The sequence below is a fragment of the Apus apus genome, chromosome 15 (assembly GCF_020740795.1).
Source record: "Apus apus isolate bApuApu2 chromosome 15, bApuApu2.pri.cur, whole genome shotgun sequence".
NCBI classification, from domain to species: Eukaryota; Metazoa; Chordata; class Aves; order Apodiformes; family Apodidae; genus Apus; species Apus apus.
The window spans coordinates 14,026,709-14,048,687 of NC_067296.1; the positions used below are offsets into that span (position 1 = coordinate 14,026,709).

The 21,979-nt window shown below is 51.4% G+C and overlaps 1 protein-coding gene across 3 annotated transcripts; it reads right to left on the minus strand.

The window, feature by feature from the left end:
• Positions 1 to 2,056: 2,056 nt before the first annotated feature.
• Positions 2,057 to 18,089, minus strand: TCEA2 (transcription elongation factor A2). Of its 3 annotated transcripts, XM_051633046.1 has the most exons (11): positions 17,921 to 18,071; positions 16,761 to 16,853; positions 16,460 to 16,667; positions 15,240 to 15,302; positions 14,478 to 14,583; positions 13,051 to 13,141; positions 7,393 to 7,526; positions 6,219 to 6,275; positions 5,308 to 5,462; positions 4,890 to 5,036; positions 2,057 to 3,035 (listed from the first exon to the last, which is right to left on the minus strand). In XM_051633046.1, exons 4-11 carry the CDS (start codon positions 15,291 to 15,293, stop codon positions 2,934 to 2,936), a joined length of 846 nt encoding a protein of 281 aa, XP_051489006.1. In that variant the 5' UTR covers positions 15,294 to 15,302; positions 16,460 to 16,667; positions 16,761 to 16,853; positions 17,921 to 18,071; the 3' UTR covers positions 2,057 to 2,933. The 3 variants fall into 3 exon arrangements, with proteins under 3 accessions (XP_051489006.1, XP_051489005.1, XP_051489004.1); XM_051633045.1 differs by lacking the exons at positions 16,460 to 16,667; positions 16,761 to 16,853 and having other exon boundaries at positions 2,057 to 2,345; positions 2,964 to 3,035; positions 17,921 to 18,083; XM_051633044.1 differs by lacking the exons at positions 16,460 to 16,667; positions 16,761 to 16,853 and having other exon boundaries at positions 17,921 to 18,089.
• Positions 18,090 to 21,979: the final 3,890 nt, after the last annotated feature.

Sequence of the window (21,979 nt, forward strand, 5' to 3'; positions counted from 1 at the left end):
GGGCTTGTTCTGAGTAAAGGAAATATTTCATGTGGGCTTAGCTCCAGGTTTGGAGATGGAGCATCCCTGAAGCTGTTCAAGACCACAACAAGGCAGGTCAGAGCCACTCTGCATACCATGAAGGTCTTGACCCAGGGAAGCCGCCTGTGTCACTAGTTAATTTAGTCTCTTGCTCCCACTCCTCACACTTCTAAAGACCTTACAAGTGAATCTTTACAGTGTTGTCCAGTGGCTTTCCCCTCACTAGCTCTCCTTGGTGTCATCCCAGAAAATGGCATGGTGAAATGCCCCGAGACACCCTTCCTCCCTCACTTCCAAGGGGCTCCTGCTGCTTGGGACTCTCCATTCCTAACTCAGCATTGTCAGCAAACCATACCCAACTCCACTTCCCTTCCTTACAGTTACACAAGAAGAAAGGCAACAGCAACTGGTAATGAGTTGGCTCCTCTTCACAGCGCACAAGCCAGAGGGCTTGGGCCAGCTTTGGTTTCAGATCCTGAAGCTTTTTTTAAGCATTACTTTGAGGACACTGTTCCCTCCCAAGCCTGGCTTGAATAACCCCATTCGCCACAAGACTCGTGAGGCTTAAATGACTTGTCAGCATCTTTGAACCTTTTCCTTCTTGGGAGACTTGGCTGCATCCTGTCAAGTGAAAGCCCTGAGCAAAGGATCCTGTTGGGATTCCTGCCTCTGGAGGAGTGCAGCCCTCAAAGGGGCTGGGAGCACGTTTTCCGTGGCTTTCATGTGGCTGCTTACTCCTCTCCAAGGTCTCTGCTGAATGTCTGCTGTCTGGCATGCTGAAAAGCCAGTGGAAATACTTGTTTTTAGCTCTGGAAGAGGGTAGCGATGCCACAGGAGATGTGACTGCAAATGCTCCTGTTCTGCCTGTCAGCACAAGAACTGCAGAGCACAGGGCTGCTCCCGAGCAGCCTCAAACTCAGAGGCTTTACTGGGGTCCCCCCAAACACTGTATCACTCCAGTTAAAGGCTAGGAAAAGGAAAGAAGAGGGATTTTTCAGTCTCAGGCTGAAAGCTGTTCAGAGGACAAGCAGAATTTCTCCACCAGGTTCCAGTTACCTCCCAGGAAAAGCCTGATCCTGCAGGTCCCATTCAGCCCTGGCTGCAGATTTGGCACCTGCTTTGCTCCAGTTCCAAGCTCACTTCAAACCTCATCCATTTCTAGAGCTAAGTGCTAACAGCTCCCACCAATACCCATAATCCCTACCTGCCTCCTCCAGGTCCAAGCCGCTGGCCAGTTTCCTCTATTTGCAGCATTTCCCCCTTCCTGAGCCTCTCCAGCCAGTCCCTCTGAAAATTCAGGCTGCCTTTCAGCTGTCCAGCTCAGAGCAGAGCATCGATCAGCAGCAAAGTGCATGGATTCCCTTTTAACACTCCCACCAGCCAGTGGACTCCCTCCACCTCCTTTATTGATGGCTTCTCCCTGTATCAAGATTAACTGTTCCCAGGTTCCCTGCATGATGCCCATGGGGAGCAGGGGGTCTTGGGGAACAGCCTCCTGCCAGGCAGCAGGAATGGCAACAGGCTTCCTAAGACTGCTCTGACCTCTCTGCTTCCAGCCAGAGGCAAGGGAGCCCTTGGCTGAAGGGTCTCCTTCCCCAGAGGGATGGAGTGCTAGGAAAAACTACCACCAGCTGGGCCCAACAGATTCCTCCTTCTCCTGGTCCCCCATATGGGTTTGGGGTTTTTTTGTGGCTGGTGTCACCCTGTTTTCTATCTGTTACCATAGGCAGCCTGTGCTCATCTTTGCAGCAGCCTTTGCTGCTGGCATTGAAAGGCCTGAAATGACAACATAACACATCACTGCAAAATCACATGAATGCTGCCAGGATGGAAAGCAGCATTTAGATTTCATGAGCTGACCAGGAACAAGCCTGCCTGTACCTACAAGTGGCTTTTCCCTGCCTGGTGATCCTGGTGATCTCCGTGTTCAGTCCTCATCCATCTGGACACTGACCATCTGCCAGGCTCCTATGCAGTTCCACACCACAAGAAAGCAAAGTGCTGCAGGCCCACAGTTCAAACAAAAGTCAGAAACTGACCAAAAAAACCCAAAACACATTTAATTAGTTTAAAAGAAAAAGTGACCGTACTTGCTTAGATGAGAAAAATAAACGACTAAAAGTGTGTTTAGTGAGCTCTCCTGCCAACCTGCCAGCCCTTGGCCCTGGCTCTGCCCCGGGGCCCGAGGGCACTGCTCTCTCAGAAGGTGACAATGGCAACTCACTCGGGACACAATTAAGACAATTGCTGGCGTAGGGAGGGTGTGCTCTGTGCTCTGCTCTGCATTTGGCTGCCGCTCGTGGCCATGGCACAGGTCAGCAGAACTGCAAGAGAAGGGAGGTCAAACCCCGATTAGAAAAAATTGCCCAGGGGAGCCTGCAGGTCATGCACGTGCTGGCCTAGAAGAAGACAGGAATCCAGGTCTTGTTCCTGAAGCTGGCAAGGGCCTGGGGGTCCCACAGAGACAGGGCTCAGCTCCTGGAGCAGGGGCCAAGCAGAGCTCCCCTTTGAATCTCTTGGATGTGGCTCTGTGGCACTGGGTAATGGTGCCATTGCTGCTCACCACTGACCAGAGATCTCTGCTCACCCCCAGCTCAGTGCACAGCATGGAAAGAGCTGGCTTCAAATCCTGCAGGATGTCATCACCACCATCTCTTGGGGCTGAGGGGTGACAGAGGGAGGATGGAAAGCACAGTGAAGTTGGTCATGGCAGAAGAGGGTATGTGAGGAGGGAGGCAGGGAATGCAAAAGTGAGACTTGACCCCAAGCTGGTCTGCAAAGGTGGGATGAACCCAGGAGCTCCTGCCTCTGTGCTGGGAGGAAAGATCACTTGCTAGAGGCAGTCAGTGTTTGCAAGCAGCTCTGAGGGCAGCAGCTCAGCAGCATGGTGGGTGCAGCTACCCCAAGACCCCTCAGTGCCAGTAATATCCTTGGTGTGCTACCTTCCAGCGATTCCCACACTCGTTGCAGACGACGAAGGTGGTCATGGGCTCATCGGAGCTGCGGGTCTGCACCTGGGGAGGACACGAGGGGCATGAGAGCCCAGCACTGCACGTGGCCCCCCTTGGGGGGGACATGGGGAGCTCCTTGTCCCTCTGGCCACCAAGGTCACACTGTCAGAAATCAATGACAGACTTGGGAGGGCAAAAGGAGCTTCCCTGTAAGATGAGTCTGTTGTTTTGCACACAGATACACACCTCCATACACATCTCCTGACCTCTCTCTAGTCTGACACTACCTGAGGGACATGTTTTAGGGCAGCAGATTTCCCTCCTCACCACCCCTGCTGCCCATTCCTTGTGGATGGATCTGGAGGTGGACCAACCCACAGCCAGTCCCTCTCTATCATTCCCCAGGAAGGGAAAGAGCCCATGTTAAGACAACAAAACCCTCAGCCCATCAAGCACCTGCTCCACCACAACAAAAAAAAGACCAGTCCCATGTCCTGGCCTCACAGCAACATGCTCTGGGTTACCAGGTTCTGCACATTTCCAGTCTGTTTTGTATTTAAGCCATTAAGGAACTCTGCTATTTAACCCAGATGTGACTGCTGCCTCTGACTGGTTCTTGCCAGAAGCATACACTTTGCTAAAAAGCAGATTTTCATGGCATTTGAACACCACAAGGCAGATCTACACTGAAAATACTGGTACTCCCTGCACAAGTCAGACAGCAGAACCGTCAAGGGGTAATTATGGTGATCTACATGTGTAATTACCCAATATGTAAGAGTGACAGTATTTGCAAGATGCAAATGAAGCATGTTTTGCAAGAATGCTGGATAGCTAAATCCTGTAATTCTCACCCAGTGTTACTGCCTGGCTTCCTACACTTCCATAAATGTCAGCTCATCTACTCAGAACTTAAAACACCTCAGTCACCAAATAGTGATTTCACTGGAAAACCAATAGAAACACAGAAAACCTCCTGACGTTTCTATTCAGAAGACACTCTTGCCAGTAGCCACAATTCCAGGCAGTTGGACTCCAGACTGCTACAGGTGGAGACAACAGTCCCATGCTGCTGAGGTGAGCCAGTCGGCCTAGGCAGCACCTCCACCTGAACTGGGATGCACTGGTGGAGCCAGGCCTCCAGCCTGAGCCAGCCTGTGGGATGTGAGGCTGTGCTGAGTCAAAGGAAAAAACCCCCTCAGCTGCCTGGCTCTGGCCTGCACGTCACATCCAAGCGCATGGAAGAGTCTCACCCAGTGAGACACACGCAGCCTGCACACCAGCTCAGAAGCCATCATGAGACTGCTTGGTGCATTTTTAGGTATCTGCACATTCTGAAACACTGACTCACAGAAAGGCACGTTCATCTCCAGATGCCCTGGAGCCAAGATGGGTACTAAAAAGCTCTGGTAATGTACAAGGCTTCCAGCAGCTGCTCACTGAGGAGAAAAATCCCCACCACCTGCTCACATCACTGCTTCGCTTATTCCCTGTGGTTCACCTTTTTCATGTTTGATTTTAAAATCAGTTGGGATTTGTCCAGCCACAAGTAATCTACATTCTTAATCTGCACTTTTAATACCACCAACGTGCCTGTCTCAGTTTCTACAGTCTCTCCCCTCTACACTACCCACTCCTTTCTTGTCTGCATTTCCACATCCCCAGCACCTGCTTTCAACAAGCAGCTCTCCCGAGCTGTGCAGCCAGCAAGGGAGCTTCCTTGGTGCTGCACAACCCCTGCTCTTGCACCAAGGAGCCACAAAAAGTTACCCAAGCTCCAAAGAAAGATGTGTGCAAACTCACTGTGCAAAAGCAGCACATTTTAGAGAGCCTCAAGTGTGCAACAAGCACTAAGAGCTCATGACTGTCCTGTGCAGAGGTCAACAATGTGGAAGCTGAAGGAGCTGGAAGACTAACCTGGGTGTAGGTGCAGTTCTTCTTCTTGCATTTCCCACAGGTGAAGAGGTCAGTCTGTGTCCCTCCTGTCTTGGCCATCTGATGCTCCCGGATTGCTTCTTTTGTCATGGCTTTCCTGATCTCTTTCAGCTCATTACTGGCCATTTCCTTTCAAAAAATAAAAGCCAGTAATAAAATCGTATCTGTCCAGTTTTGCCACCACACCCACTACAGGTGGAAAGTCAACAGGACAGGGTGCCCTAACAGATAGGTATTCCCACAGAAAGCCTTTCAAGGCTGGTTTCTGGATCTGAAGTCCCAACAGATTACCCTCCCCATCACCAGCTCCCTCTCCCTGCACTCCAGCAGAGGCTGCTGAGAAATCTGCAACCCTGGCAGATCAGCCCCTTGCCTCCAGCCAAAACAAAAGCCTCCTCACCTCCGAGGTCATCACGGCGATCTGCTCAGGGGTGATGGCCCCACAGAGCACGTTCTTCTTCAGCTCAGGGTTTTTGGAGTCCTTCAGGTTGGAGATGCGGCTCCTCACCCGGTTTTTGTATTTCATGTCGGTGTTCTTGACATCCTGGTATATGCGTTCCTGGCAGTCAAGGAGTCTGAAACCAACACAGAGGCCTCCAAGCACTTTCTACACCACTCATGAAGAGCAGGGAGGGTTTACCTGCTGGCAGGACACAGAGGAGGGTGCTGGAACCCAATAGCAGTGTCTGCTCTGGGAGGTTAATGCTGGAGTTCAGAGCAGGCTCATTCAATCCCAGAGCCTAGGGGATGTCAGCTCTGGCTTTTTCACTCTGCTGGAAGTAACCTTAATTTTCAGTTATGCTTCAGTTCTTCAACCTGCTCTCACTCAGCAAGGTAGCTGGAAATCCCTCCTACCCCACAGCCCCAAACCAAGCAGACTCCTGGTTTCTCTCAGATGGACATGCAACTTCATCCTCATTTCCCCATCATTCCCATTGCTTTTGTCTATATCAGCACACCCTCCTCATCAGGGAGACATGTACTTGGAAGGAGAGCTGAGGGCAGGAAATAGCATTTGGATGGGAAGGACAAACTGGGGATTACAGTCCATTTCAGGTGCAAACAGGGAGGAAATAACAGTGTCCATCACATCACCAGGGGGTCTGTCCTGAGCTCCCAACTCCACACTGATAGTTCCTTAGTGACCCAGGACTCAGCTAAGCAGACCCGGAACCAGACCCAGAGCTCTGACAAGCAGAGTTGCAGCAGAACATTTATGCAAAGAAACACTGCCCCATTTTTCCTCCAAGCACATGAATCCCATGGCCTGGAGACATGCAGGCCCTCAAGAAAGCCCTGTGCAAAGGATATATTCTTCAATCTGGGCTGCTATGTGCTCACAGTCAGCACCAATGGCAATGTAGTCATCTGCAAGACAAGAGAAACACAAGGTCAGCAACTTCCAACCAGGCAAAGGGGTCCCCAGGCTCACCATTTCTGAGATACAAATCTAGACAGTTTGCTATTCTGATTTACATGCTCTTTCCATTAAATGGTGTCTTGGCCTTTGCTCTAGCAGCCCTTTGACCCTACTGAAGAGGGCAGAGACAAAAACAGATCAATCCAGGCAGTCTCTGCCTCTCTAGGAGATGGACAGGAGTAGACAAAGCCAAGAGGAACGTGGTCCCCAAAACACACAGTTCTCCAATATATTCTTGGTATAGCTGAAATCAAGCACATATAGGCATGAATTCTCATCAGATATTGGTATCAATGAGAAGAAGCTCTACTCAGACCAACAACCTGGCAGTGCCCCAAAGCTTGCAGCATCAAGCCTTTATTTCCCTTCTCAGCTCAGGACCCTGCCTGCCCCTCCCTCCTCCTTCACACACCAATTAAACAGCATCACACAGACTGCAGTAACTGCTGTGAGTCTGGACACTGGGTATGGTGACCAACACCATTAGGCAGGGGAGACAAGGCAGAGCTTGGTGAAAGACTTTGAGGGGCCCATTTCCCAGACTTCATATGGAAAGGGTTTTTCTAAGAGTTATACAAAGTATTTAATGGATCCTACATGCTGGAGCACTGGAAGGCAATAAATAAAGACTTTGTGAACTTCTCCATCTGCTGCCTACATCCCTGGCTCCAAATTAATTAGACTCTGCAGCATTTAGACCCCAGTTTTCCAAAGGGCTCTGCCATTTGGACACAAGCACGTGTTCAGCCTGAGGTGTTTAAAATCTGACTCTCAGAGATGCCGAGCACCTGCAGCTGCCTCTCATTTTAGATGGCATAGCCTGAGCACAAGAGAAACCTGTTCTCTTGTGATCCTTTGGATCTGCTCCACTCCAGACCCACAGGACCACAGTATTTAAGAGTCTAAGAGCAGATGTTGAGCTGATGGCAATAATCCCTTGACAAGGCTTCTCCAGAAGAGCATATCTAAAGAGGAGCTGGCACTGATCTCCATGCAGGGGTCTGTCTGAATGCACCAGGAGCTGTGAAGCACCTCAGGCAAGGCAGGGCTTCCCTCAGCACTCACCATCAGCCTGCAGAGCTGCTGTCAGCATCTCCCTGCACTTGTTGCGAACAGCATCGCAGGTGACGGGCGCCGGCGGGAATGTGGTGATTTTGGGGGTGGTGGGAGTCTTCGGAGGCTCCTGCCTTTTGTTGGAACTAGAAGAGAAACTTCACCTGTCAGGATGTCTCAGTTCAGGTCACTGAGAGCAGAGAAAGGACCAGCAGGGATGCAGCCAAGCATCCTGTTAATCATAATACAAAACCAGTCAAGGGAAAATCGAGTAAAACCCCATGCCCTGAAGCAGCACAGAGCAACTAACACCACTCACCCAAACACCAGCTCTCTGTGGACTCTGCTGGCTGTCCATGGAGCTCTAATCCAAGAAGCAGGCCTGTCAACCACCTCCTGGTATTGGACATGTATCACTACTGCTGCATCACCAGGTCTGGTTGCCTAGATGGATGGCACTTCATTCCTCAACCATTTTGCAGGACAAAGTCCTCAACTGCTCTCAGCAGCAAGGGAGCAGAAAGCAACATGAAGGTGAATCTTGGCAGGTGCTGGTTCCTCATCTCACCTCCTTTATTACCAAGATGTCAGCAGCAAGAAAGAAAAGAGCTGAACAAGAAAGCTCTGACTCTCTGCAGCAGACAAGGAGCACAGCATGCTGCCTTCTGGGGCAGAGATCAGGGGAGCTTTCACCAGCCCCTCCAGAAGGAGCTCCTATGCTAAGGAAAAGAAAGAAAATGGCTCCTTCAGCTCTGGTATTTTTAAAAACCAAAACACCAACAAAGCATAACACAAGAGAATCTTCCTTTCTCCTGTAATCTGAACAAGACTCAGATTACTCATCTCACAGGAGCACACCCCTACACAACCACACACCATTCCAAGGCTGTTGTGCTAGAGAAAGAACCTCACCCAGCAGCTCCTCTGGGTGCACACCCACAGCCTTGAGATATCTTGCCCATAAAGCCCCACATCTGCTCCTAGGGTTAGTTAGCCCTGTTGGTAAAAGATTTGAGCTATTATGATTCCCAGATGATTTTATAGAGCTTTTTCCCCTCCCCCTTAAATCTAAGCAGCAGAACAGCAATTTTTTTTCAGCAGAAGTTGCTCTGACTTTAGTGTTTGGGCCATAAAATACACTGTATTTATGGCCAATGCCTGGAAACATTAATGCAGCCAAAGACAAAAAAAACAAGAGAAACCCTGGTATTTCAGCCATGCCATACTGGCAACACCTTGAAGATCCAAGTGTCTTGATAATCACTTAAGCTGGGTCACTACTAGCCATTCTGTGCCACCAAAAATAAACCTGTTATGAACAGGCACCTCCACCACACTGTCCTGGAGGAGATTAGTCAGCCCACAGAAACACAGCACTAAGCTGGAAACCTGAATCCACTGTTGAACAAACTGAGCCAGGCAACTTCAGGGACTTACCCTGGGATAAGCCTGGCTCTGCACTGCCTCAAAGCCCATAAGACCATCTTTAGGGCTACTGGATTTCCACAGTTCAAAACCTCACCAGGCCCTTTTAAGAAGCATCCACCTCTGCACCTTCAGCAAAGTGTTCAGCTCAAACTGTAGCAGAAGATTAACTTCTTGCTCAGATGAAACATTCTATCAGGGAGATCATATTCACAGAATCATAGAATGGTTAAGGTTGGAAGGGACCTTAAAGATATTGTGAGCTTAATTAATTTTTCTTTGACCACCAAATGAATAAGAACACTTTTTACCAACTAATTTTACTGGTCAGTGCTGCAGGAGACTACTGAGGAACAAATTTGTGTCAAAACACTCAATAAGATCTACACTGCACATATTACAAAAAGAAGAAACAACTTAGCTTGCAAATAATCCATTAGATGATGATCTTGTCCCATCTGGGATGTGCAAATCACCATCAGGTCCTTTGGTGCTTAAGTTGTGCACAGACCACAGGCAGCACACATGGGGTGCAGAGCAAAGCACACACAACTCAGGAATCAATCATCTGAAAATCACAGCTGATCATGTTGCATAAAACAGCTTGGAAAAATGAGACTTCCCAAAGGACAAAGGCAGAAACCTAGAAAACATGCCCACAACAAAAGGGAAGACTGAAGGAAACAGAGTGGTTTGCAGGAGGGAGACTTAAAGGAGACAGGTCCTGAAACACCCAAAAACTTGTAACAAGGAAGACAGCAAGAAAAATCCTCCATGCTTGCTAAAGACAAAAGCATGAAAAAACAGTCTTAACAAGGCAGTTTTGATTAAGTTTCAAATCATAAAGGTGAATTATGAATTAGAAGATATTACCAAGGGCAGCTGTGGAACTGTTTCACCCTGAGGTTTCATAAGGGTTTGTCCAGGACAGCTTGGGCAGAGGTTGTGCTCTCCTGGGATGGGGTGGCAGGACAAGCTTTCCTGAGAGCTCTTCTAGCTTTAACTTTTGTCTCATTTTGCAAACAATAGCAGGTCTCCCAGAGCAAAACACTTCATGCAGACTCTCAAGACTCAGCTTCACCACATTCTATCCCTCATGTCAGGTGTCCAAACTAATATTCACACATGTGACACTTGATTTTCAGGAAGATTCTACCTGCAAAAGCTACTGACTGAAATATTGAGATTTTTTATTCCCTGAAGGTGAAAAAAAAAAGCTAGACAAGATGGATGGTTATCCCAGTTCTGTTAGCTGATGAGTAAAGACACATTCGCCTACACACACATACATGTCATACATGCCCTGAGATGACAACTGTTCACTCATAAATTAGATGAAACAGACTTCTCAGCCATTCCAACGACTGTACAAAAAGTTAGCAAGCTTTAGAAGTTAGTTTATAATTAGAATAGTTGGGAGATAGACCTCAAACACACCTAGAAGACTTATTTCAGGAAATCCTTGTGGTTCACACTGTTCCTGTTAAACAGGAGAAAGGAGCTTGTAAATCTGTCCAGGCAACAAAAGTTTATACATTAAAAAAGGCTATGCTGGAACAAAATGGTGGCAAAGGAACAGCCAGGGACTGCAGGAACTCAGGGCTGCACTGGAAGAAAATCCCATGGAAGTGCTGAATTCAGGCCACAGACACAAAACCTCCTAATAAAGGCAGTTTAGAGAATCCTGGAAAAGAGAAAGCTCCTGCTGCCAGAGACAGAGAAACATTAGACACAGCCCATTAAAATGTACTACCCTAATGCTCTAAAGTACTACAGCACAACAGAATATGCCTTGGATTACAGAAATGCAGCAGATAACTCCACAGCTCCACACTGGCTGGCTCAGAGCCCTCAGGTCTCACAGTGCTCTAAGCTGTCCAGTCACTACAGAGGGATTTCCACATCTGTGTTCCAGAAAGCAAGACAAGTTTCAGGCCAAGAGCTACTCAAGTATTTCTCCCTGACAGAAGAGGAAGGCCTAGCCAGAATCTATCAAAGTAAGTGGCTGAAATACCTGAATACCAGCTGACCTCTTTGGTGTCCTGAGAGCAGCCTCATCTGACCTAGCTATCACACACTGAGCAACTACCCAGACTCCCTTCATCACAGTCTTTGCTTCCAAGAGCAAAGCTCTTCACTGCTAATAAATGATGTTTTCTTGTCAAGGCATATTAGTAGCTTATTTTGCAGCACTGGAGAATAAACACTCCTGTCTCTGGAAAGAGAGCCTGGTTCAACAGACTGACACCAGGATCTAGCCACTTCTGCTGCCCTGTGTTACACTAATCCATTTGCCTCTGTTTATCCTGCACAGCCAAGGGGATGCTTTGCCATTCAGAAGATGGAGGCTGAGTAAGTGTAGAGAGCATAAAGGAGAACAAACTCTGCAGTAGCTGCAGCACATCCTTAAGGCACAGGGAACAGTTAGCAGCACAGGCCAGAATGCTCCACTCCACACACCCCACAGTAACTGTCTGACACCACAAGGAGACAGTGGGGCTTTGCCTCTCTGCCTCCAGCCAGGATCCTGCTCTGAGTGAAAATACTACAAGCCTCAGCCTCCAAACCAGCTGTCCTTGTCTTAACAGGCCCAGCTCACTTTGCTCATGAAGTGTCTTCTGCAAGGAACACCTGACATTTCCCTCCCTTCAGGTTTCACATTCCCCAAGGGCAATTTTCCAAAGGTTAAATCAGAAGCTTCCCTTTCTCTTTGAACTGCAACACTCCTTCCTGGCTTGAGCAGTACAGGCAAGTCAATAATTCTTACTTTCTCCTTTCCCCACCAGGAAGAGCCAACAAGTCCTTCCATGCAGGCTTCTGCCCTTTCCCTGGAGGGAAATCTGCCTCCCTCTACCAGTAAGGGCAGGCACAAAGGCTCTTACTGTGACTGATTCTGTTTCTACCTTCACCAACTCTACAATAAGGCCTCCCTGTGTCCACATCCTGTGGAAGGCAGTGCCAGTCTGCCCTTGAGAGTACAGGGATCATGAAGAGAAGGGATGTGCACCACAAGGCTGGTGATACCACTCAGACCAATTCTCTCAGCTCACAACACAACCCTTCCTTGCTATCACTGACTGCTCTAGGGCCTCCAACCTCCATCTCTCTCCAGGACACACAGGAAACAGCAGCTGGGAGACTCCATCCTCCTGCTTTTATCTCAGTATCCCTGCCACACACCAGACTGGCACTGGACATGTCACACACAGATGTGGACTGCCCTTGCACTACATCCCTCAAGACTCAATTCTGGCTGCGAAGTCCCCCCAGTACTTTCATTCCAATACTCAGCAAATCCTTTTCCACATTTTATGGAAGTCAGATAACCAGAAGTGCAAATCAGCTGAAGTTATGTAGCTCAGCACCAGGAGCCTTCTCTGTCAGCAGTTCTATGTAGAGCTCACAAAGCATCAAGCCTTGAAAGATCTGAGCAAAAAAACAGGAGAGCCTGCAAACCAGTAGGACTCTAGCCTCAATAGTCTAAATCTTCTGGCAAACTTGAGAAATTGGCTAAATCACTGAAGGGTCAAACCCACAAAGCACACACCCTCCTGGGATCTGAGGCTGAGGGGACTCTGTCTCCTCTGGAGCAAAGCTTTAAATTGCATTTGCCCCCTCCCCTTTATCATCACTGTCTTCACTCAACTGCTTGGCAAGTGCACTCACAGACCATGGGAACAGGATGGAATGTTCCAGTCATGGCAAGAAGTGAGTGTGCAGCAGACCTGCCCCATAGGTGGACACCAGTCCAGGGTGAACAGGGGACTTCTGCTGGGACTTGTCCAGAAGAGAACAGGGAAATGGAAGCTTTACTGTAGTGATGTATAAATCAACCTCATCCACCACTTGAGATTGCAAAGGCCAAAAATAATCTTCATTCTGAGGAGTTCAAAGTTGGAAGTAAGTAAAAAGATAGAAAAATGCAACACAAGAAAAAAGAGGATTGTTTTACAAACAGAAAAATCAACATATAACCAAGAGTAGAAAAACATGAAATAAGATGTGAATAAGGTCAGAAAACTCCCTAAAGCCAGTGTATTGTGTAGGAGTATATTTCTGCATTACAGTTTATGAAAAACACCACTCAGATCATCTCTGAAGAAGTCTATACTTGTGTTGATTCTGACCAGGACTTTGGCTGTGCAAAATACCCAACTCAGACACTTAAAAATAAAAATTAATGTTAAGTTGCCTTAAGGAAATTAAAATTCTGTAACATCACCTTTGGTGAGAGGGAAGCTTTACCTTTGGTCTCTCGAGTTACCAGCCTCCTTGGAGGAAGATGTTGGCAAGGACAGGCTTTTCTTTTTCTCCTCACTTTTCTCCTCAGAAGCATCTATGTTCAACAGAAGAGAAACAGATGCTAAAGGTTCAGAACTACAACCCTGCACACACTGATCAATGTCTTAACACTACAGAGTGTTGGCCTAAGTTATTACTCTCCAGAAAGAATCAGGGGAAAGAACACCTTTATGACTCTCCATACTTTCAAAAGACCTTTTGCTTGCCTTTAAGTAGACACTAATTGAAACTAAAAGCTTTCCTCACCAACCTAAAGAGCCATCACCTTCCCTGTCTAGGAGATAAGCTTCCTCACAAAACATGCCTCATCACAAAAGCTTCTTTCAGAGACACCCGGGCTGCTACATACAGATTAGATCAAGTTCCCTAAAGCACCACTAAAAGCAGCTTTTACAGCCAACACCACCTGAAGGGCCAGTGCAGGCTCGTCCTTCTGGGAATCCAGCTTCTCAAGTTGTTTCTCAAGTGCTGCTGAAAGCCAAGAGTACAACCCTGGAGAGGACTTGCATTACACTGCAGAACAAGTCTGACCCAGAGGTAAACTGTCCCAGCCTCGCCAATACACATCAAGCCTGAGGTGCTGCTCAGGACAGAAAAACAGTGCTCTGAGCACTCATTTAGCCTGCTAGGAAATGGGGAGTCCTGGGGTGCAGGGCTATGTGTAATACTGCACAATCAGCTGCACATTTCACCACATCCCTCTTGTCCTTTTTATGAGCAGCTGCCCAAAAGAGCTGCCCTTCCAGTCTCAGATGCCTCATTCTTTTCTCACAAAGGTAGCCACCAAGACCATATTTGTAATCCCTCCATCTGTAATTTTGATATTTGTGCTATATTGAGCATTAGTATTTCCCAGACAGAATTACAAGCTTCTGCTTATCAGCATGCATCACCAGGAAAGCCTCCCCAGCAGGAAAAAGTCCACATGAATTTGTCTACAACGTGTTAAACTGAGGTTCCTTTACCTCATCACCCAAAAATCATCCCAACTTTCCCTTTCCAAGCCACTGCACAAGGTCGACAACAGATGCTGTACTAATGCCACACAGCACACGTGGGGATGGAGGGTCCATGGTGCAGATATTGCTTCTACAAATAATGCTGCTAATTATTATATGGACAGGTACACATTAAGAATAGTCCTGAAGTGTTCAGTGCTCTCTGGAGGCAGAGCTAGCTGTTGGGCTGACAACAGGAGATAAACCTAGAGGAAGGGAGGCAAAAACTTGAACTACAAATCAGCTCACAAAGCCGATTTGCTAGAAAATTCTATGTAGACCATTAGATAAGCTCTCCTGAGAAACACAGCCTCCCACTGAAGCCAGCTCCTTCATGAGTTGAATCTGAAAGGAACGTGCTGATTTTCTTACCTAGAAGTTTCTTCCAAGATTTGATGAGGGATTTGGCAAGTGATATCACTTCTTCATCTGTGCTCTGCTTCCTCAGCGCGTTCACTGACATCCCAATGCGGGTGGACTGCAAGTGAGCATTCAAACCAACCACTCAAGAACAGATTCATTATTTGTTACTAACTGAAACCAAAAATAAGCATAATGAAGTCAAAGCAATGACCAAGATATGAAATATCCAAGGACTTGTAGCATCATTATCTCCTTGCAACTCTGGAAGAGCAAGATGATGCTCCAATTTATTCAAACCCATCAGCACCTGGACATCCCATCACCCACAAACACCTTCTCTCCACACCTGTGACATTCAAGCTTACAGTGAAAAAACTCCCAGACACCTACCTTAATCTCTGAATTGTCATTCTGTTCACACCTTCCCAGTATCCTGAATATCACCATGACAAAGACTTAAAAAACTTCTGCCATGACTGCCCTTTTTTTTGCCACTTTAATCTGCTCCTTCCTCTTTCTGAAACCTTTTGAAAGGATTTGAGCAGTTACCCACGTTTGCCTGACCAGCTGTGCACAAGTTTCAGGCAGCACATGGTGGCTCAGAGCTATTTAACTGCCAGTCCAAAGCTGAGGCTCAGTGCTAATTTCTGGAATTAATGTTTATTTTGATACTTTGAGCGAGGCAAGAAGTGAAAGCAAATCTATTAAGACAACATTTTGGGCTCCTCTAGATGCAGACTTCAGCTTTTTTACCTTAACTGTGCAACTCACCTGCAGTAAGTCCAGAGTCATAGGCATGGTTTTCAGCTCTTTCAGTAAATCCATTGCACCATCCTGCAGAGGACAAGAGAATCAGAATGAGTGCCTCAGCCTTCAGTAAGGAAATCAAACAGCTCAGGAATAAATTCAGAAGTTGAATTCAAAGGGGAAAACACCAACAAGCCTTCCCTAAAACATCAGTAAGATTGCTGCTGGGATTGCTGCTCCAGACAGACAGTAGATCCTACAATCTGGAGGCACCTGAGATATTGGGATGGGCAAAACAGAAGAGCACTGGAGCACTACAGATCTCTTCTGGTGTATTGTACAACTGCAGTGTATTGTATAACTGCATCATCCTTACCTGGCAAGCTTAACAGTTTTAACACCTGAAAAATACACCTAGAATCACAATTGTTCCCTCAGCACACCACTTAGCTTCCAGGAGTACTCCTACCATCAGACTCACTATTTTAGGGGCTCTGATTAATGATGTTATTAGCTCACAAGAACAGTTTAGCAGAGTTGCAAGAACTTCAGTAACTCACCTGAAGCTCAGAACCATTGCCTAGACAGAGCTAGAAATATCCTCTGCCTACAGCATGAAACTTAATGGAGCTGGATCTTAGTTTTCATGTCAGTACCTCACTCTGCTCAGGACAAGAGCTGATACCAGAAGCAAAGCCATCAAGCAGCAAAGCTGAAGAGCTGGTCACTTGCAACTCATTATATGTAGTTTCCTTGCATCAGCTCTGCATCCCAGAACACAGATCCCAAAAAAATCTGACTAGGCCCTCTGTAGATACCTAAAATTGGTAGTCACTCAGAGAGATGGCAGGGACAGAAGCACCAGCCAAGTCTCCTTTCAGCAGCACCCAGCAGACAGCCTGGAGCGTGCCCGTCTCCATTTAGCTGGCTCGTTTCTCCCATCCCCCTTCCATCAAACAAGGCCTTCCCAAACAGCTCATTTCAAACACCAACCACTCCAAGCCTGTTTGCAGCATAAGACCTACAGAGCCTGGGACTGTAGAGAAGCAGAGGAGCCTGCTCTGACAGGCCCTGTCCTCGGATCCCGTGCTCCCTAGGCAGAAGGGCTGTTTGCTGCAGGAAGCACTCCAGCTGCCAGGGCCATCCTTCAGAGCAGATGCTGAGAAAGCCAAATCAAAGCAGAGTCAAAGCTTCCAGTGTGCACAAAAGCAGCTCACACCAGGGTAAACCACAGGTTAGCATACCCAGAACGAGTGACTTCCCCCTCAGGCAGTTTCACACCTTTCCCGTTCCTCCAACTCCAAACGACTCCATTAAATCTGGCCCTTAACATACAAAATGACCCGGTGATTCCTGTCTCTCTCTACAGAAACGGAGCCACTTGGCACAACGGCAGCAAATGAGGATCCACACAAAAACTAGAGGAACAAACAGGTACTCCAGGCAACCATCCTGCAGGAAGAGTTTGCAAATTAGCTGATAAACAACAAACACACTGAAGTTCAGTCCCGTATGAAATGCCAACCAAGAGGAAACATTGCATACCGCTCATTTAAGAAGCTGCCTCTTTCTCAATGAAGCTTGGAAGTAAATTCTGCAAAGTTGCTCCTTTCCTATTTCAACAATGTCGTTGAAAACCTGCCATCAACGGGAACAGACATCACAGGCTGTGGTTTAGCCCAAACACACGGCCCTGGGTTGTTACCACAGCTACAAGTGCCAGCGCTCACCCCTGTCCACGGCTGGCAGAGCGGGTCCAGCATCCAGATCTTCACACAGCCAGCATCCCATCGCCCAAACACCACATTCCCACAACCCCTTCCCCTCCTCACCCATCTCCTCCCAGCCCTAAAAGCCCTCTCCCCCACCCAAAACACGGCCTGCCTCTGTCACAAGCCCTCATCACCCAGCTTGCTGCCTTGGCACTTGCACGACACTGTTTGTACCCGTACGAGCATGACAGGGAAACACTTGCTGCTGTTTCCCCAGTCACAACACACCCTGTGGGACCCCATGTGCAGCCAGCAGCAAGGCCAACCCTCCCCACTCTGAGTGAGAGCCAGAAGAGGTGATGGGGATGCAGAAGTAAATGCGTTTGGGTTTTTTCTGAGGGCAAAACAGAGCTCCAGGCCAGCGCTGGGGGGATGCACAAGGATTCTGCTTCCCAAGGAATCCCAAAGGGACAGGGGAGGATGGCTTAAGAATGGTTCCCTGGAGGGGAACACCCCAGCAGGCAGGACGGGGTGAGCGCCAGGGTGCTGAGCTGCGGGGCTGGGGGGCACAGCGTGGGGAGAGGGGCTCCCACAGCACCACAGGGGGAAACAGGGAGCCCCCCCAACCCCTCAATAAGATGGGATGGAAGAGGGTGGATCCCACGGCACCACAACAAACGGGGAATGGTGAGGGGAACCTCTCTGCTGCAACCAGCTCTGGGGGCAGGACCCCCCCCCTTCATGAGGGGGTAGGGTCTGCACCAGCAGGATGACGACAGCTTAGAGAGGGAGGCTCCCAAAATGGGGGCTGAGGAAGGAGGAGGCCCCCTCAAACGGGCACTGAGGGAGAAGCGGGGGGGGGGTCCTACAGCACGGCAGGGAGGCCGAGGGCGCCGCGGAGAGAGAGAGGCCCCAACTGCCACCCCACAAACCGGGGGAGGGGAGGCCCCTGCGCCCCAACCGGGCTGCGGGGGCCCGGCCGCCGCCACTCACCGCGCTCTTCTTGGCCACCATCTTGTCCAGCCGCCTGGCGATGCGCACGATCTCGTCCTCCCCGCCCATGGCGGCGGCCGGTCCCGGGGGCCGGACGGGGGGCCTGGCGGCAGCTGCCCGGGACCCACCTCAGCCCCCGGTACCGCAGTCCGGGCGGGTAGCTCGCGGGGCACGACGGGACTTGTAGTCCTGGGGGCGCTCGCCCGCCTCTTCCCGCTGCGCAGCCCAGCGGCGGGACTACAGCTCCCGGCGTGCCCCGCGCCCGCCCCGCGGCACCCTGGGAGGTGTAGTCCGCCCGCTCAGGAGCCGCAGGCCGCCGCCCGGGCCATCCGGTAACGGGGCGCGGCGGGGGAGCCTCGTGGCCCCCCGCTCCCGTGGTGCCCCCCCCCCCCGCGGTGCCCTTCCAGGGTCTTCCTGAGCCAGCGGAGACACGCGCGTCCCACTCTGTTGTCGTCGGGCACCAGCGGCTGAGCCAGACCCCCCTCAGCCTGGCAGCGCCCCGCACGTGGAGCGCGCCCCGCTGCTCAGGGACTCACCCCGCGGGCTCACGGAGCCGTGCCCCTCACGGAGCCGTGCCCCACGCCCACCCGCGCCAGGGAAGCCCCCGGCGCTCCTGCACCGCACACACAGCCCTGCCCGGGGGGAGCAGCGGGGCCCCCTGCCTTTTATAGCCCCGCAGGGGGGCCTCACTTGGCACCTTCCAGCTGCAGCTGAGCCGGCCCCTGCGGAGCCGTTGCAGCGCGGGAGGCAGCGCTGCCTGAACAAGCACCTGTGTCCCCAGCCCTGTGGTGCTGGGAGCCCGGGAAGCGGCTCCAGCAGCCCCCGAGCACGGCAGGTCCCTCTCGCACGGCTGCAGCCCCGCGGCAGCTCGTCCTCAGCCCCGCGCTCAGCCCAGCACGGGCTCGGGAACACGAGGCTAGCGAAGGAAAGACGGAGAAGGGCCGGGAGGGTTCCGGGGCGCCGGGGCACGGAGCCCCCCGTAGGTGGCACTCGTACACTGTGCGAGGGCGGCGCGTCCCCCGGGAGCCGCGGTGTCCGCTCCCGGGACTCGCTGCCCGATGTCGCTGCTCTCTGCAGCTGGTTCCTGGCAGGGGGAGAACTTCGATGCCTCCGTCGGCTTCGCAGCTCTCGCCAAGCGTGGATGTTTCGGAGAGGGCCCTGACTGTGCCGGTAAAGAGCGGCCGTGCCCTGCCTCGGCGGGGCTGCAGATGGAGCGGGAGAACGGAGACAGGCTACGTGTGGCCTCGGGCTGCAGGGCTCGGTGCTGGGAACCAGGGCTCCCTGAGCTCAGCTCTAACCCTGCCCTGTCCGGTGGCGACTGAGTCAGTGAGGGCAGAGCTTAGATTTACCAGCGCACAAAGGTGGGGGGTATTGAACAGATTGGTGCTAAGCCTCTGCTGGGGTGGTTGTCCCCCAAAACTGCCCATTAAGCACCCAACACTGCCAGCTTGCTGTCCTTTACGGCAGCTCACACAGAGTTGGACAGACCTCGGGGATCCCCTCAAGCAGGAGCTTCTCCCCAGATGTGCAAGACATGTTTCCATTCATCCCCGAACCAGCAGAGGTGGCCCCAGACCAAACCTGAGCTCCAGACCCTCTTCTCCTTGGCATGACACTGGGAGCTACCTTCAAACTCCTTGGCTTGGCCCCATGTTTGCGAACACGAGTTCCCCCCAGCCCTCTGCCTGGAGCCTCCGCAGCCGCTGGAAAGCCTCCATCCCTTGGCAGGGTCTGGCTGTGAAGCGAGGGGGTGCCATTTTGGAGAGGCCCACCTCTGTGAGAGAGGAGGAGACGAGTCCCAGCAAGGGGACCTTCTGGAGGTCCTTGGAAGCGGGCAGCTGCCCGCCCCGCGTGTGGGGTCGGGTCGCGCCGGTCCGTGGCGTCAGCGGCGCGCTCGAGCGGCACGGCTGCCACCGTGACTGTGGTTTGTCTCGCTGCAACGCGAAGATGGTTCCCGACCACAAGTATGGCCGGGGACGTGTCTCAGATTCCAGAGCGCACAGTCACCGCGCCGAGCGCCGTCACCCCGTCGCTCCCTGCCTCCGAGCGAGGAGCCCGTCACCCCGCCAACCCGGCCTCCCGCCGCCACCGGCCATCCTCGCCCAGGCCCCACGGCTGCCTGCCTGGTCCCCAAGGAACCTAAAGGCATGAAATCCTCACGCCTGCAGCCCTGTCCGCTGCCTGCCCGGGGGGGGGCAGAGGAAAATGCCCCCTGCCCTGGCACACCCACGGGGCAGCTCTGGAGCCTGACCCTGCCAGGCTGCAGCTCCGCTCTTCCCAAGGGTTAACGGGACAGGCCCTTGCAGAGCGGGAGGGTTCCTGGCTGACCTTGGCTGGGAAGCAGCAGCGGCGTCGCTCAGCCCAGCCCCCCGCGCGTGGAGCCGCTGGCTGGAGCGCTCCCCAAGCCTGGGTGGAGGTAGATCCAGAGGAAACTCCACCTCCGCGGGAGCCAACCTGCTATGGCAGGAATTCCCAGAGAAATTCCCGCTTGGGCTGATCTGTCAGCGGATCCATGAACTTTCTTTTACCTCTTGTGAAAGCAAGCTACTTGAATGTGCTAAAAACAGAGCAGGGGCGAGGCTGTCGCTGGAGCTGGGCTCCAGGGGGAGGCTGGGAGGGGGCTTTTGCTGACCCTGCACCCCGAGAGGCACCAGGAAAGTCTCTGTACGTGGTGCCTTGCTGGCAGCTCCCCTTGGCACACAGAGCCAGTGGAGACAGAAGAGTTTGCTGCAAAATAAAAACCCACAAAATCTCACCTGGTTTTCCCACTGGCCTACGGTGTTTCCCAAGCTGATTCAGACCTGATGTGTGGGCTGGATGAAGTCAGATGAGCTTTCCTTGCTTCCAATATTCCCAGCAGATCCAAGTCACCATCATTCATTTGGAGATTCGCCACCAAACCCCACCCTTTCTCTTGCTCCCAATCACTGGAGGCTCAATCTGGTCCATGTTTTGGAGAAGACAAAGATGAGAATCCCTCCTTAGTCCAGCTTCACCACCTACCCACCATGAGACCCTCAGGGAAGCTCTATCCTGAGACATCCTTTCAGTTCAGGTGTGCTCAGGTCTCCAGGATCTCAGCCTTGGGTCACAGGCTGTAGGCACAGGAAGGTTGGCTGTCCCTGGGTGACACGCTGGGCTCCAGGCTGGTGGCAAGGGACACCATCCAGGGAACAATGGGCAGCAAGTAGCTGGTAGACCCTGAGCCCTCTTCCAGCACCAGGAATGCCAGCCAGGAGACGGGAGCAGCTGCTGAAGGCTTTGCCAGAGCGGCACTGATTTTGGGAAGGGTTTTGATGCATCTCCCCTCCTTTTCACCCTCTGGTGCTTGCCTTGGCAGCAGAGGGCTCCTGGCTCTGCTGAGTGGCTCACTTTTGGCTCTCAGCTGTCTCCACCTGACACAGCAGCTGCCACAGCAGGGCTTCTGGGCATCACTGGTGAGCATGTCCCCAGCCAGCCACCCTCTGCACTGATGGTCAAGCCATCCCTAGCACTGACCACCCTGGGGATGGTTATTCTGCTCTTCCTCCCTGCTCAGATCTGGGAGAGGAAGAGGAGAGAGAGATGGGAACTGATCCCCTAGATATGACCTTGTGCCAGCCCCAGACTAGAGGCAGGGATCTGCCTTTTGTCCCCCTCCTTGCTGCAGTTGTCCAATGTCCTTCGTCTCCTACTCCTGGCACCAGGGACACTTGGCCATGGAGACCAAAATCCTCCATCCAAACGTTGAAGAAAACTGGATAATCTGATTCCGATGGAGACTGGCATTTCTGTCTTGGAGACCGTCCTGTTTTCTCCTCTGAGGAGCTTCTCTAGACCTCGCCTTGTGGCACAGGCCCTCCTAACACAGCAGAAACCAGCATAGCTCCCAGGAGATCCTTCAGGCTGCAGCCACACTGCTCTGGCAGAGCAGCCCACAAAGGCTCCATGTCCTCCACTCCCCACAACCTCCCACCGCATCTGTCCTGGAGCTGCTGGTGAGCAGCCTGTGCCTGGGGACACTGCCATCTGGACCTCCTTGGACAAGTCCTGCACCAGGAAGGGCTGCAGGATTTGGCT